At 43.9% G+C, this 11,919-nt stretch overlaps 1 protein-coding gene across 2 annotated transcripts in view; it reads right to left on the bottom strand.

The window, feature by feature from the left end:
- The window catches only part of Sumf1 (sulfatase modifying factor 1), a 75,407-nt gene extending 63,488 nt beyond the window's left edge, over positions 1-11,919 (bottom strand). For both annotated transcript variants that reach the window (XM_051155018.1, XM_051155017.1), the window contains exons 1-2: positions 11,656-11,919; positions 3,090-3,263 (exon numbers count right to left, since the gene is read on the bottom strand). In XM_051155018.1, the coding sequence (XP_051010975.1) occupies positions 3,090-3,263; positions 11,656-11,919 (438 nt within the window). The remainder of the gene's footprint in view (positions 1-3,089; positions 3,264-11,655) is intronic.

Genomic DNA, 11,919 nt, shown 5'->3' on the forward strand with positions numbered 1-11,919 from the left:
GTGAGATTCTTGTCCTTTAGTTCCTGTGACTACTGCTCTACTTTTCATCCTACAAAGCCACCTGTTCTTACAGATCCATGGAGCACCAGGACCGTCTTCCTGGGCTCCCCAGTGACTGCCTGTGTAGATGAGCTTCTTACACTAGGCCAGCGGCTCCCTAGCCTGTTCAGTTGAGCGCATGTGGTCAGCTTGTTAGGACTCAAACTGCCAGAACAAGCTGCCTCTGTCACATCTGGTAGTTCTAACACAATGAGCTCAAGAAAATCGCAGGGAGCCCATGCAGTTTCCTCACTTTCACCAAGATCAGTTTCCTCCTCTAGGCTGGCCTATCCTCACCAGGTAAAGTTAACTGACCACCTGCATGCACCAACCAAGGACAATGCATGCAGTTAACCTAGACCCCCTGTTCAGATCTAGCCAATGGACAGCTCATTCTCCACTGTTGTGGGGAGAGCAGGGACTGCCTCTGATACGAACTCTGGTGCCCCCAATTTGATCATGTCCCCCTTGATGGGGAGGCCCGGTGGCACACAGAGGAAGGGGAAGCAGGCTATCTGGATGAGACCTGACAGGCTGTGGTCATATGGTAGGGGAGGAGGTCCCCTTCTGTCAGAAGTCTAGGGGAAGGAAATCGGGTGAAAGAGGGAGGGAAGGTGGGAATAGGAAGATACAAGTGAAGGGATAACAATTGGAATGTAATCTGAATAAATTATAATAAAAAAAAAAAGTTAACTGAGTCCTGGTCCCTGTACATCAGGCCTCACAAGAGCCTTCAGCCTGTTTTATTGACTAGAAATGAATGTTTTCTTCACCTGATAGTATCCGTGTGTTCCCAGTGATATCATGATGCCTAGCAACGCATACCACTTATCCACTCAACAAACACACACATAACACCTGCCTAATGCCCAGTCTAGGGCTAAACCAGGGATTACTATAATAGGCATCATCTTTGTTCTTTTTTATATTTCTACCAGCATATATTAGTTACATAGAATAAAGGGTTTTATTATGTTTTTATATATTACAGAGTGAATTTTTAATCCTATTCAGTCATTATCCTCTCTTGCTCCTTTCCTACCTTCTATAATCATCCTCTCCTTTCCAAACACTGCCCTTTCTCCTTGAGGAAGGGACATTCCAGCTAATCAGACTGATGCAGCTGCAAGGCACGCAAGTAGAGATGAACAGCGTGCTCTGGTTCTGAGCAGAGGGAACAGCTCTGGTTCCGGATGGAGGTAACTAAAGGCACTAAAGGGGGAGGGGAGAGGGGAGGGCTGGATCATCCTCAAGAACAGAAACAAGAACCACTGGGCTAGAATCTGGTGAGCAGTGGGGAAAATGTACAGTGAAGTTGGAAATACTGGAAGGAAGTCTGTGAAATGTCCTGAGAATATGAAACAGTGTCCCAGGCAGGGACTCTGACCTCTGTTGTGCCCTACACCCTCCTGGCAGCACGAAGCTGAAAACTCCTCAGAATGAGAGGTTCAGATACATAAAGTAAAACCAATAGCATTACCAAGAAAACTACTTAGAATCAGTGCTGCATGGTACATGTGGTTATGTAATAAATCACATCCACTCAGGTCTTGTAACTCTCTTATTTCGAGGTGGGGATGAATGCAAACAGCATGTCAACAGCTACAACATGACGCACAATGTCTGCCTGTCAGGTACCTTACATTCGCATGTGCTGGCTAATCTTGCAGAAGAACTCGGCTCTATAAAGGCCCCCTTCCTTAGAACTCCTCTAGGGCTGGAGTGGTTAAAGCACTCACTGTCTCATCTTTACTGACCAAGTAAAAGCCAAATGTGGCTCCAGCCCTCTGTAATCCCAGTGCTAGAGGCTTGTGAGGCAGGACTGGGTGGATCTCAGGCTCACTGGCCAGTCTGTCTGGCCAAAAGTGCGATCTCTATGGTCCGTCAGAGATCCTCTCCAAAAGTAAGGTGAAATATCAGCAGTTCACAAGCACAAGCAACTCTAACTCCAGAGATCCATTGCCCTTGCCTGGCCACTTCAGTCACCGGCACACGCATACTCGCATGCTTCTGGCTTCCAGACATACCCACATGGGTGATTGTACCTACCACTTCATGTCACACTTAAATAAAATAAAATAAAGTAGTAAGAGAGAAGCCATTGAGGAAGATATTGCAATATCAACTTCTGGCTTCCAAATAAGCCCACATGGGTGCGCGCGCGCGCACACACACACACACATGTTTTTCTAATTTATACTATAAACTGAGCTGAGCATATGAAATAAAAAGAATAGAGATTTTGCTTACTACAAATATCTACAAACAAGATTTAAAACCACTTGGTATATTTTAGAAAATTCCAAAGAAATGAGAGTTCAGAATTGAACCTGAATGTTGTTTTGTTTTGGACTCCACTCCCAAATTAATTTTTAAATTAAAAAAAAAAAAAAAAAAAAGGGTGTTTGGTGCCAATTATTTTTTTAAGTAGGGACTCCACAAACTGAATAGAAGGGTAAGGGTTTTGATGAGATAAAAGGAGACAGTACTTAGGAAACAAATAAATTTGAGATTCTCACAGTAACAGTCATAAACTAGATCTAGTTTAGGAAAAGGCCTAAAGCAGCCTTCAGAAAAGAGCTATCGAGTCACCAATGTACAAGAATAAAGCCACTACGATGAAAAGATACACTTAGGCACTTGACCATTTCTGCGTTGTCTAAAGCTTGTGAGACAGGTAGTATACGATGCCTTAAGAAGAATTACATGCCATCTGTGTTCTCAGAAAGCCTAGTGAGCAGCAGCCCTCTGCAGTGGATTCGAGCACTAACACAGCACAGCACAAGGGTTAAGAGCTCAGGTTCAGTGGTCCACACTGCCCATGCATGCCTGCTTCTAATCATTGACCAGTAGTGTAATTAGCATGAATCAATGTTGACTCTCAGCTTGTAACATCAAGGAGCTGCTGGGAGAAATTAGACAGATGCCAGAAGGAAGTACATATCACGGTGCTGGACACACAGTAAAAATGCTTAAACTTTGAGCTATTACACCCTTTCTGAAGGTTCTGGAAAATAGCCAGTTCTCCCTCCCATCCCCAAGCCCATTACCTCTGTCAAATAGCCAGTTGAGTTCACAAATTTCTCAAAGTCAGCATTGCTGACTTCATAGGCATCCATGTAAAAGGCATCAACAGTGACTCTCCTGGCAGGGGCTTCTCCATCCTGCTTGATCTGAGGATCATCGGTGCCCATCGTAAATACTCCAGCAGGGATGGGGACCATCTGCAGCAAAGGGAGAAACACAGGACATCATACACCTAAAGCAAAGCGTATCTTTGGCTACACAGTTCTCAGCACACATCAAGCATGCAGTGCTTAAAACTCCCACCACAAATATCTCTGCAAAACTAGCCAAGGGCGTGAGAGCGCTCAATGGTAACATGCTTGCTGCACAAACCGAGGGACCTGAATTTGGATCCTTAGCAGCTACATAAAAGCTGGGCGTGGGGGCTTGGGTCTGTAACCCTAATTGGTGGGGAGGACGCAGGATCAGAGATATGAGGATCCCAGGGCTCAAGGGCCAGCAAGTTTGACTGAATCCGTGATCTCTGGGTTCCGTCAAAGATGCTTCTCAAAAAATAAATTAAGTAGAGAAGCCATTGAGGAAGACACTTAACGTCAACCTCTGGCCTCCACATATGCATGTCTTTATAAGTATGCACACACACAAGCATACAACACATGATTTACACACACACAAACATACACACACACACACACACGCATGCACACAGGCACACACACACTTGAAAATCACTCCACAAGCCAATGAGAGTAAACGACAAGCCACAGAAAGAAGGGGGAATTCTTTTGGAAAGCTCTTTCTAGATGAATTTCACAACAGATTTGGACATGCAAGAGAGACAGTCCTGGAAATACTGCAACAGTAAACTATGGAGGTAAGGAAAATATTGTGCTCATTTTTTTTTAAAGATTTAGATCTTTTTAAAATTTATGTGTAGATGTCTATATCCCAATGTGTGTAAGACCATGTTTGGGGCACCTGTGGGGACAAGAGAGGGTGCTGGATCCCTGGAGATGGAGGTACAGGCAGCTGTGAGCAAGGCAGCCCACCTGCTATCCCGGGCACAGAGGGCAAAGAGAGGGGGATCATCCTCAGAGAATGCTTGCTAGTAAGACTAGGCATATCAGAGAGCCTGGCATTGACCAATATGCTCTGCATCAACAAATAAGGTGGGATGGCAACTGAGGATGACCTGAACATTGACGTCTGGCCGACAGACAATGTGAACATGCACGCCACACATGCAAACATGAATGCATAGACATGCACAACACGCGCATACACACAATTTTAAAAATAATAAAATACCCAAAATTCAAAAAAAAAAAAAAAAATGAGAAAGTAGCTCTGCAGTAGCCAGAGGCTATGAGGTAGCAGGAATGCGAAGTGACTGCTTAACTGTTGAGTTTTTTCAGCGATATTGAAATATTCTGGAATAAGATAGCAATAATAGTTTTGACTTCCCTAAAAAAATTAAATCACTGAGTAATACACTTCAAAAAAGTGAATTATATAATATATGAATGATATCTTTATTAAAAATAGGCTCTCAACTATACTACTTATCAGAACTCTGTCTACAGACACAAAGTATAGCTTTAAAATTATAAAAACAAAAATCTCTCAGATTTTTTAACTGTCAAGTCTCTGACCTAGAAACAAGATTTTAAACCAAAGAAAGAGAAAATAAACTCAAAGAGGTAATTAGCTTGCGGGTGGGGTTCCTCAATAAGCATAGAAGAGTTAGATTCTACATGTTAAGGTTATAATCATGTGCATGTCTTTTCCAGTCACAAAGGTGTTATTTTTTAAAATTTTTATGTATGAGTGTTTTGCCTGCATGGATGGCAGCACACCACACCACATGCACGCATGCCAAGTCCAGAAGAAGATGTTGGATCCTCTGGAACTAGATTGTTACAGGCCATGTGGCTCCTTGAAATTTTACCTGGATCATCTGCAGAACAGCAAGTGCTCTTAACCACTGAGCCTTCTCTCAGCCTCTATGGTGCTATTTTCAGCTGATTTGTATCAAATGGGATATTTGTCCAATGTGTCAATCCTGTTTCAAGAAACAAACCTTGACTTCCTCTATTCCCATGTCCCAGGGTCACCTACCCTTGATGATTCTCCTACATCCCTCTCTTCTTAGCATCCCCCCTTCTCTATTCCCAGGTACCCTCACAGGTGGTCTCCCCGCGCCAGTCTCACCCATTCTTGCCTCCCATTTATTCCTTCCACTCATTCACTTCTCAAGTATTTGGGTCCTAGGTAAGCTTTCTGAACTTTTGTTTTGTTTTGTTTTGTTTTGTTGAAAGAAGGTTTCTCTCTGTATCCCTGGCTGTCCTGGACTCACTTTGTAGACCAGGTTGGCCTCGAACCCACAGTGATCTGCCTGCCTTTGCCTCCAGAGTGGCTTTCTGAAAATTCTGTATCTAACACATCACCATAGCTCTGTCAGGAGGAAAGACAGGAAACAGACTAAATCATCAGCAGTGTGGACTGTTGAAGCAGACAGTAGGTCATGCAGAAATAGAAAAGAAAGCAGACATAAGAAGAGGAAGAGGAACTTTTCGTATGGTGGCATGGAGCAGGCTCAGCAGTACACCATGGTGGGAGGAAAGCAGGGTGCACACAGAAGATGTGATGGTACCCAAGTGTAAGAGGAGAGGGGCCTAGAAAAGGTGACTGTGCAGTCACAGATTTTAAGGTTTGCTTGCATCTACTTGGGGGTTGGGGAGAATAATATAAATGAGTAAATATTTTTCTTACCCTACACCCATTTTTTAAATATTAGAACCGTATAGATATAATATCTATTTAAAAAAGAAAACAAAATAGCCAGGCATGATGGTCCTTTAATCCCAGCACTGGGAAGGCAGAAGCATGTTGATCTCTATAAGTTCAAGACCAGCCTGGTCTACATAACAAGTTTCAGGCTGGCCAGAGCTACGCGGTGAGTCCCTGTCTCAAAATAACAATGTAATACACTAGTTCAAACAACAAATTGAAGTGTCAAGCTGATCAAATCTATTTTCCTATTTAAAATTATGCAGGAATTTCTATCACATTTTGGGGTGCAATATCAAAATGTCAGAATCTAACACTTACCACCTCTTGCTCGTACTTGGGTGCGTAAGTTCCATGAGCTACTCTGTCTCTTCAGGAATCATGTCATTGTTCAAAGATCACCCTCTTCTTGGGCCTCTCCTGCCATACACCTTTCCCTTAGCTGTGTCACCTTGCTTCCTATGATGCATGTCTCTTTCTATCATAATATCTCTTTCTCTCTTTCTCTCTCTCTCTGTCTCACACACAAACACACAAATTATCTTACAGTTCCTTTTCCAATGCTTTATGTATGTGCATGTTGGTGTGTACACTTGTGTGTATGTGCCCTTGTGTGCACACACATGTAGTTGTGCATGTGGAAGCTAAAGACCCATCTTCAGGAACACATCCAGCTGCACTGAGACAGGATCTCTCACAGCCCTGAAGCTCATCAGTCAGGCTACACTGGCCTCGGGTCTTCCTGTATCTTTCTCCCCAATACTGGAATTAAAAGCACATGTCACCACATCCAGCTCTGCAGGTGGGCAATGCACATGACCAACTGAGCTTCTTTACAGGCTCTTTAGTTACACATTTTCTCCTTACTGGTGTCTTAGGCTCCTTATGAGGCCAAAACAAACTTTTCATCTCAAGACCTTGGGGACACCATATGGCACAAGCTCCAGTCAGAGTTCAAATGTTCTTCACTCATGGAATAAATAAGATGATGAATACAATAAGTTACTACTTGAATTATTCATAAGTAAGAGATTCAAAAGCCCATCTCATTTGTAAGACAGTCTCAGCCATGAGTTACATGTCTGTGTCATAGTGAGCCTTGGTTCAGGGACTGAACTAGATTTATCCATTATTCTTGATACTCTATGTAACACCTTGGACACAGATTCTGCCGTCCTTGGGAGAAAAGTGGGTTGTTTTTTTTTTAACAGCTCTGCAAAGAAGTAGAAAAACTATTTTAAACATAAGTTTCAATAGAAAGATGGTTATGTGGTTAAGAGCACACACTGCTCTTTCAGAGGATGAGAGTTCAGTCCCCAGCAGCCACCTCAGGTGGCTCACAACATATAACACCAGCTTCAGGTGATCCAACAGCATCATCCTGTTGTGGAGCAGTTTCCTGCTAGAGTAAAACCTTCCACCTTGGAAAGGAAGCTCCTTAAAATACAGGAGGCTTACAGAGAGGTGAAATAACAGAATGGTGGGGGTGGGGTGGGGAAAAACAGCAGAATGAAGCATTCCTTCCTTGGGGGAAGCTCATTAAGCTGAGAAAGAAAACAAAGTTCATGGAAGTCCCTGAAACTGACCAGGTTCTAAAGTCCCTTCCTCGCTATCATAGTTAAGCAATGAGAGCTGCTAAGGGGCACTCTCAGGCTCACTGGACTGCCTGGAAGAAGCAGAGACCTGTGACACTCTCCAGCCTTTTGGAACTGCCTGTAGGCTGTGCAGTGTGCTCCAGGTTTCCAGTTTGGTGAGCTGTCACCAGAGCTGGGGTGGGCTTTGTTGAAGCAGCAGCCTTTAAGTCACTTCTTTTTCTTGTAAGTAACTCCTCAGCTATATTCTGTTGAGTAAGCCCAAGTTGGATTTTGGTGGTATCCTTCCTTTTTGGATTGTCATCAGTTTTCTACTGGGGGTGAGTAGATGTCTGTTTATGTCTCCCTAAGAATAGAGTTACACAACACCTCCTTGGGCACTTGCATCATGTGCACATACCCACACATGCACATAATTTAAAGTAAAAGAAATATCAAGTCTTTAAATGAGTCTTACGATCCCATAAAAGTTTCATAAAAACCCATAACTACTGGTGATATCAAAGTACTTTGAAAGACAGGAGTATCATGAATTTAAGGCCAGCCTTGGCTACACAGTAAGTAACCAGAAAAAAAAAGTAACAAGAAAAAAAAATCATTAAAATGCTAAAGAAAGTGGGGATAGAAAAAAATCATGTCTACAGAACACAAGGTCTTGCGATGAGAATAAACTTCATGTACTTCAGCTCAAACCCACAACCTGAAGGAAGCTCTGCCTGCACACTGTACCCAACAGACTTCTCTAGAGTTACTAATTATTTCTCAAACTCTTCTCCCTCATGGTGAATACAAATGACGGCAACACCATCGAGCTTGCACTGTGGACCCCTGGCCTAGGTTCTTTCCCATCTTTGATTAAGCAACAGAGATAGAGAACGCTGAAGAGACCAGGTTTCCATTCTGGAAGATATAGATGAAAATAGTTCTAGACTGCTCTAAGTAGACCATAATTTCTAACTTACACCAATCAAGTTTTCTGTGTTACAAATGTAAAATGTCCATTCTAGGGAAATTCCATACATACAGATGTTTCAGGACCACAGGCCAAGTTAAAAGACAATTTAGTTGTGTCTTCGGGGAAAGACCAGAGTCCAAAAATCCCTTCTTCCCTGTGTCTGAAGGTGAGTTCAAAGCCTATGCTACCCTACTCAAGACAGACCCATAGGGCATGGTGAGGTAGCTCAGAGTGTGAGGCCACTTACTGTACAAGCCCGGCAACCCAAACCCATGTAAGGTAGATAGAGAGAGCGGACTCCTTAAAGTTGTCCTCTGAACTTCATGGAAGCACATACATAAACACAAGAGACACACATATACACTTAGCCAGCACATGTTTGTAAAAGATTGAAGCATGAGGCAGTCAGGAATCACTCCATCATTACAGAAGGACGATGTGAGTAGCTGCTAGTGTTTGCACACCCAGCATCTAGTCCCATACGCGCAGAAGCATCTGACGTCTCCTTTGAAAAATCACTTCTCAAGGCATCACTAAACATGTGTGACCCAAGATGGGTGACTCACCTACACATCCTGAGACAAAGGCCTGTGTTCAGTATGCACAATGACCGACAGCAATGTTTTGGGTCTCCAGTGAGTGAGTTTATGAGGTAAACAATGAGCTTGTGGAGCATCCGATCAGATACACTATCCAGTGGAAACTGACTTAGGGAAGCCCCAAGCACCGAAGAGTCAGCTGGAGCCTCTGATCCACAGAAAGGGTCCAAAGCACAGTCTTCTCCCGAGTGAGACTTGCCACTAGCCATGCCCACCACAGGCTTTGTTGTATCTTGGGATAAACAGTAGGTGAGTATCCTTTTGGGGAGGGTATCTCCCAGGAGTATTCAAGGATACAACGTTTCATCCAGCCTGGGATAAGGAATCATGAAGGACACTCTTAAGACAAACATGCTTGGGTCTAATGTGGGGGAGCCAACCTGAGCTCAGAGACAACTTCTCAGTGAGTTTAAACAGCATATGATAATTTACTAATACAGTAAATCCTGTATTAGTAAATCCTGGCCAATCCTGGCATTCTTCAGATCACAAAGTTTCAACTAAGAGCAGGACCTGGAAACTTTTCCTGGAGCCACCAAAAAACAAAACAAAACAGAACAAAAACAAAAAGACAAAAACTCTTTCCCCTTCCAGCTTATTTAGAAGACAGGATTTTAGCCGGGCCTGGTGGTGCACACCTTTAATCCCAGCACTCGGGAGGCAGAGGCAGGTGTTTGAGGCCATCCTGGTCTACAAAGCGACTCCAGGACAGCTAAGGCTACACAAAGAAATCCTGTCTGGAAAACAAAAAAAATCCAACAACAACTACAACAAAAAGAAGACAGGATGTTATCAAGAAACAGAATCAAACTAAAGTAAGATGACCTAAGAGACAACAACGGTCCAGGAGATGCTGCCCGATGCCCTGGATACAGTTGTGTCTATGGCCATGTGCCTTCTCAAACTTCCCAAGTATAAAGAATCCACTTTACGCAATCTTGATTCCATTTGCTACTGTATGAATTTTGTTTTATGCACAAAAATGAAATAAACTCATATGCAACTCTCTTGTAGAGCTCCTTTTCCATTTCCTTCTTTGACGCCTTAAACTTAACAGCAAAGGCTCAGACAAAAGAAAACAATATGCCAACAGCCACCTTAACTATGCAAGACCGTATCTAGCCACACGGACATCCCTGATAGGTGGAATAGCACCCAAATTTTGTCCAGCACTGAGATTTGACTCATGAAGCTTCAGTTGCCTCACCTATGAACTAGAAGATAATGCACTGCACAGGATTCTTGGAGAGTGAATACAGCAGAAGTATATGTTTACAAGGGTGTCTTTGAAACCTACCTGATAGCCTTTTACCCCTGAAATATCTTCTCAATATTGTAGCCACACACACACACACACAAAAAAAAAAGACAAAACATCATTCAAGGGATATTACAGAATGCCTAAAATAGGTTAGGCACTGGAGGGAGGGCAGTCCAGAGAGAATAAAACAGATCTAAAATTGTTTCCATCATCAAGTAGGTAGCAGGAAAATAACTACAGTAAGTAAAATAGATAAGTTGCCATTGAGCAAAAGCCCCCAAAATGCCAGGCATGGTGGCTCATGTCTTTAATCCCAGCACTCCGAAGGCAAAGGCAGGCGGATCGCTGTGAGTTCGAGGCTAACCTGGTCTACAAAGCGAGTCCAGCACAGCCAAGACTGCAGAGAAACCTTGTCTCAAAAAAAAAAAAAAAAAAAAAAAAAAAAAAAAAGCCCCAAAATGCTATGGGCATATTAATAGAATAGGAACAAACAGTCATGCACCCAACTGTCACCATCCCCCACTGCTGAGCTGGAAAGTGCAATCTGCAGACAAGTATCTTTAGTTGCTGCAGCGCCATCTTCCATGGGTCAATCTATGGAAACATTAAAATGGAGAGGAGGAAAGGTCAGGTGAGACCACAGGGGTTGTTACCCCCTCACCAAGTCCTGAACATTAGTGCCAATTAACACAGAGGAAAGAAAAATGAGATGGGAAGCAAGAATACACTGTATAGGAATACAAAAAAAGGTGTTATACAGAGAACCTGGGTGAATCCCCTGAAGTTTGTTCTACAAACGCACACACAGATAAAATAGCTTGCAGGTAGAATGCAGAACAATTTCTTATTCACTGTTTTCATCTGTACATGCTAACATCTAACACACCTAGGCAACAGACATAAAAACAATAAAGCAAGTGCACTTGGCTTGATCCTTCCTTGCGCTCAAAGTGCTAAGTACAACAGAATAAATACACGAATCTGCCAAGCAGATGCCACTGAAAAGAGACTGCAGGTGAGTTTAAGGCAGCCTTGAAGGCTCAGTCTCCACGGGTACTAAAACAAGAACTGAGAACTTAAACCCCAATCCGTCAGGCTTTAAATTCTTAGCTCTTCACCAGGAGGACAGAGTAGAGGAAAGTGGAAGTGGGCAAGAAGAGATAAGAAAGAACGGACAACACTCTTCAAGATAAACTCTCTACAGCCCAGGAATAAACAGGCACAAAACCCTGCCCACCTCCCTACGGGGAGGAGCAGGAAAAGGGACTCCTGTCCAATGGGATCTACAGCTGACCGACTTGGGGTGTGGTTAGACCCTTCCCAGGACGTCCGAATCACCCCTAGCATGGTCCATGGCACCCACACGACCCAGGAATGGAATGGAAAGCGCACCTTGGTGAGCGCGAGGGGTCGTGGGCCCGAACTCAGGCCCGGGACGTTTGCCTCCCGGGAGTAGCGCTGCGCGGCCGCCGAGCTGCCATGGGCCACGGGCCGCTGGGGCGTTCCGCAGCCGCACGAACCCGCGACGGATGCCGCGCCTGCCCCGTCCCCGGCCTCTTCGCTCCCCATCGTCCCGCACACTAACACCAGCAGCAAGAAGACATAAGCAAGCCACCAGCGGCAGCCGAGAGGTGGCTCTCGCGCGGGCGCAGCCAT

The sequence above is a fragment of the Acomys russatus genome, chromosome 13 (assembly GCF_903995435.1).
Source record: "Acomys russatus chromosome 13, mAcoRus1.1, whole genome shotgun sequence".
In the NCBI taxonomy this organism is placed as follows: domain Eukaryota; kingdom Metazoa; phylum Chordata; class Mammalia; order Rodentia; family Muridae; genus Acomys; species Acomys russatus.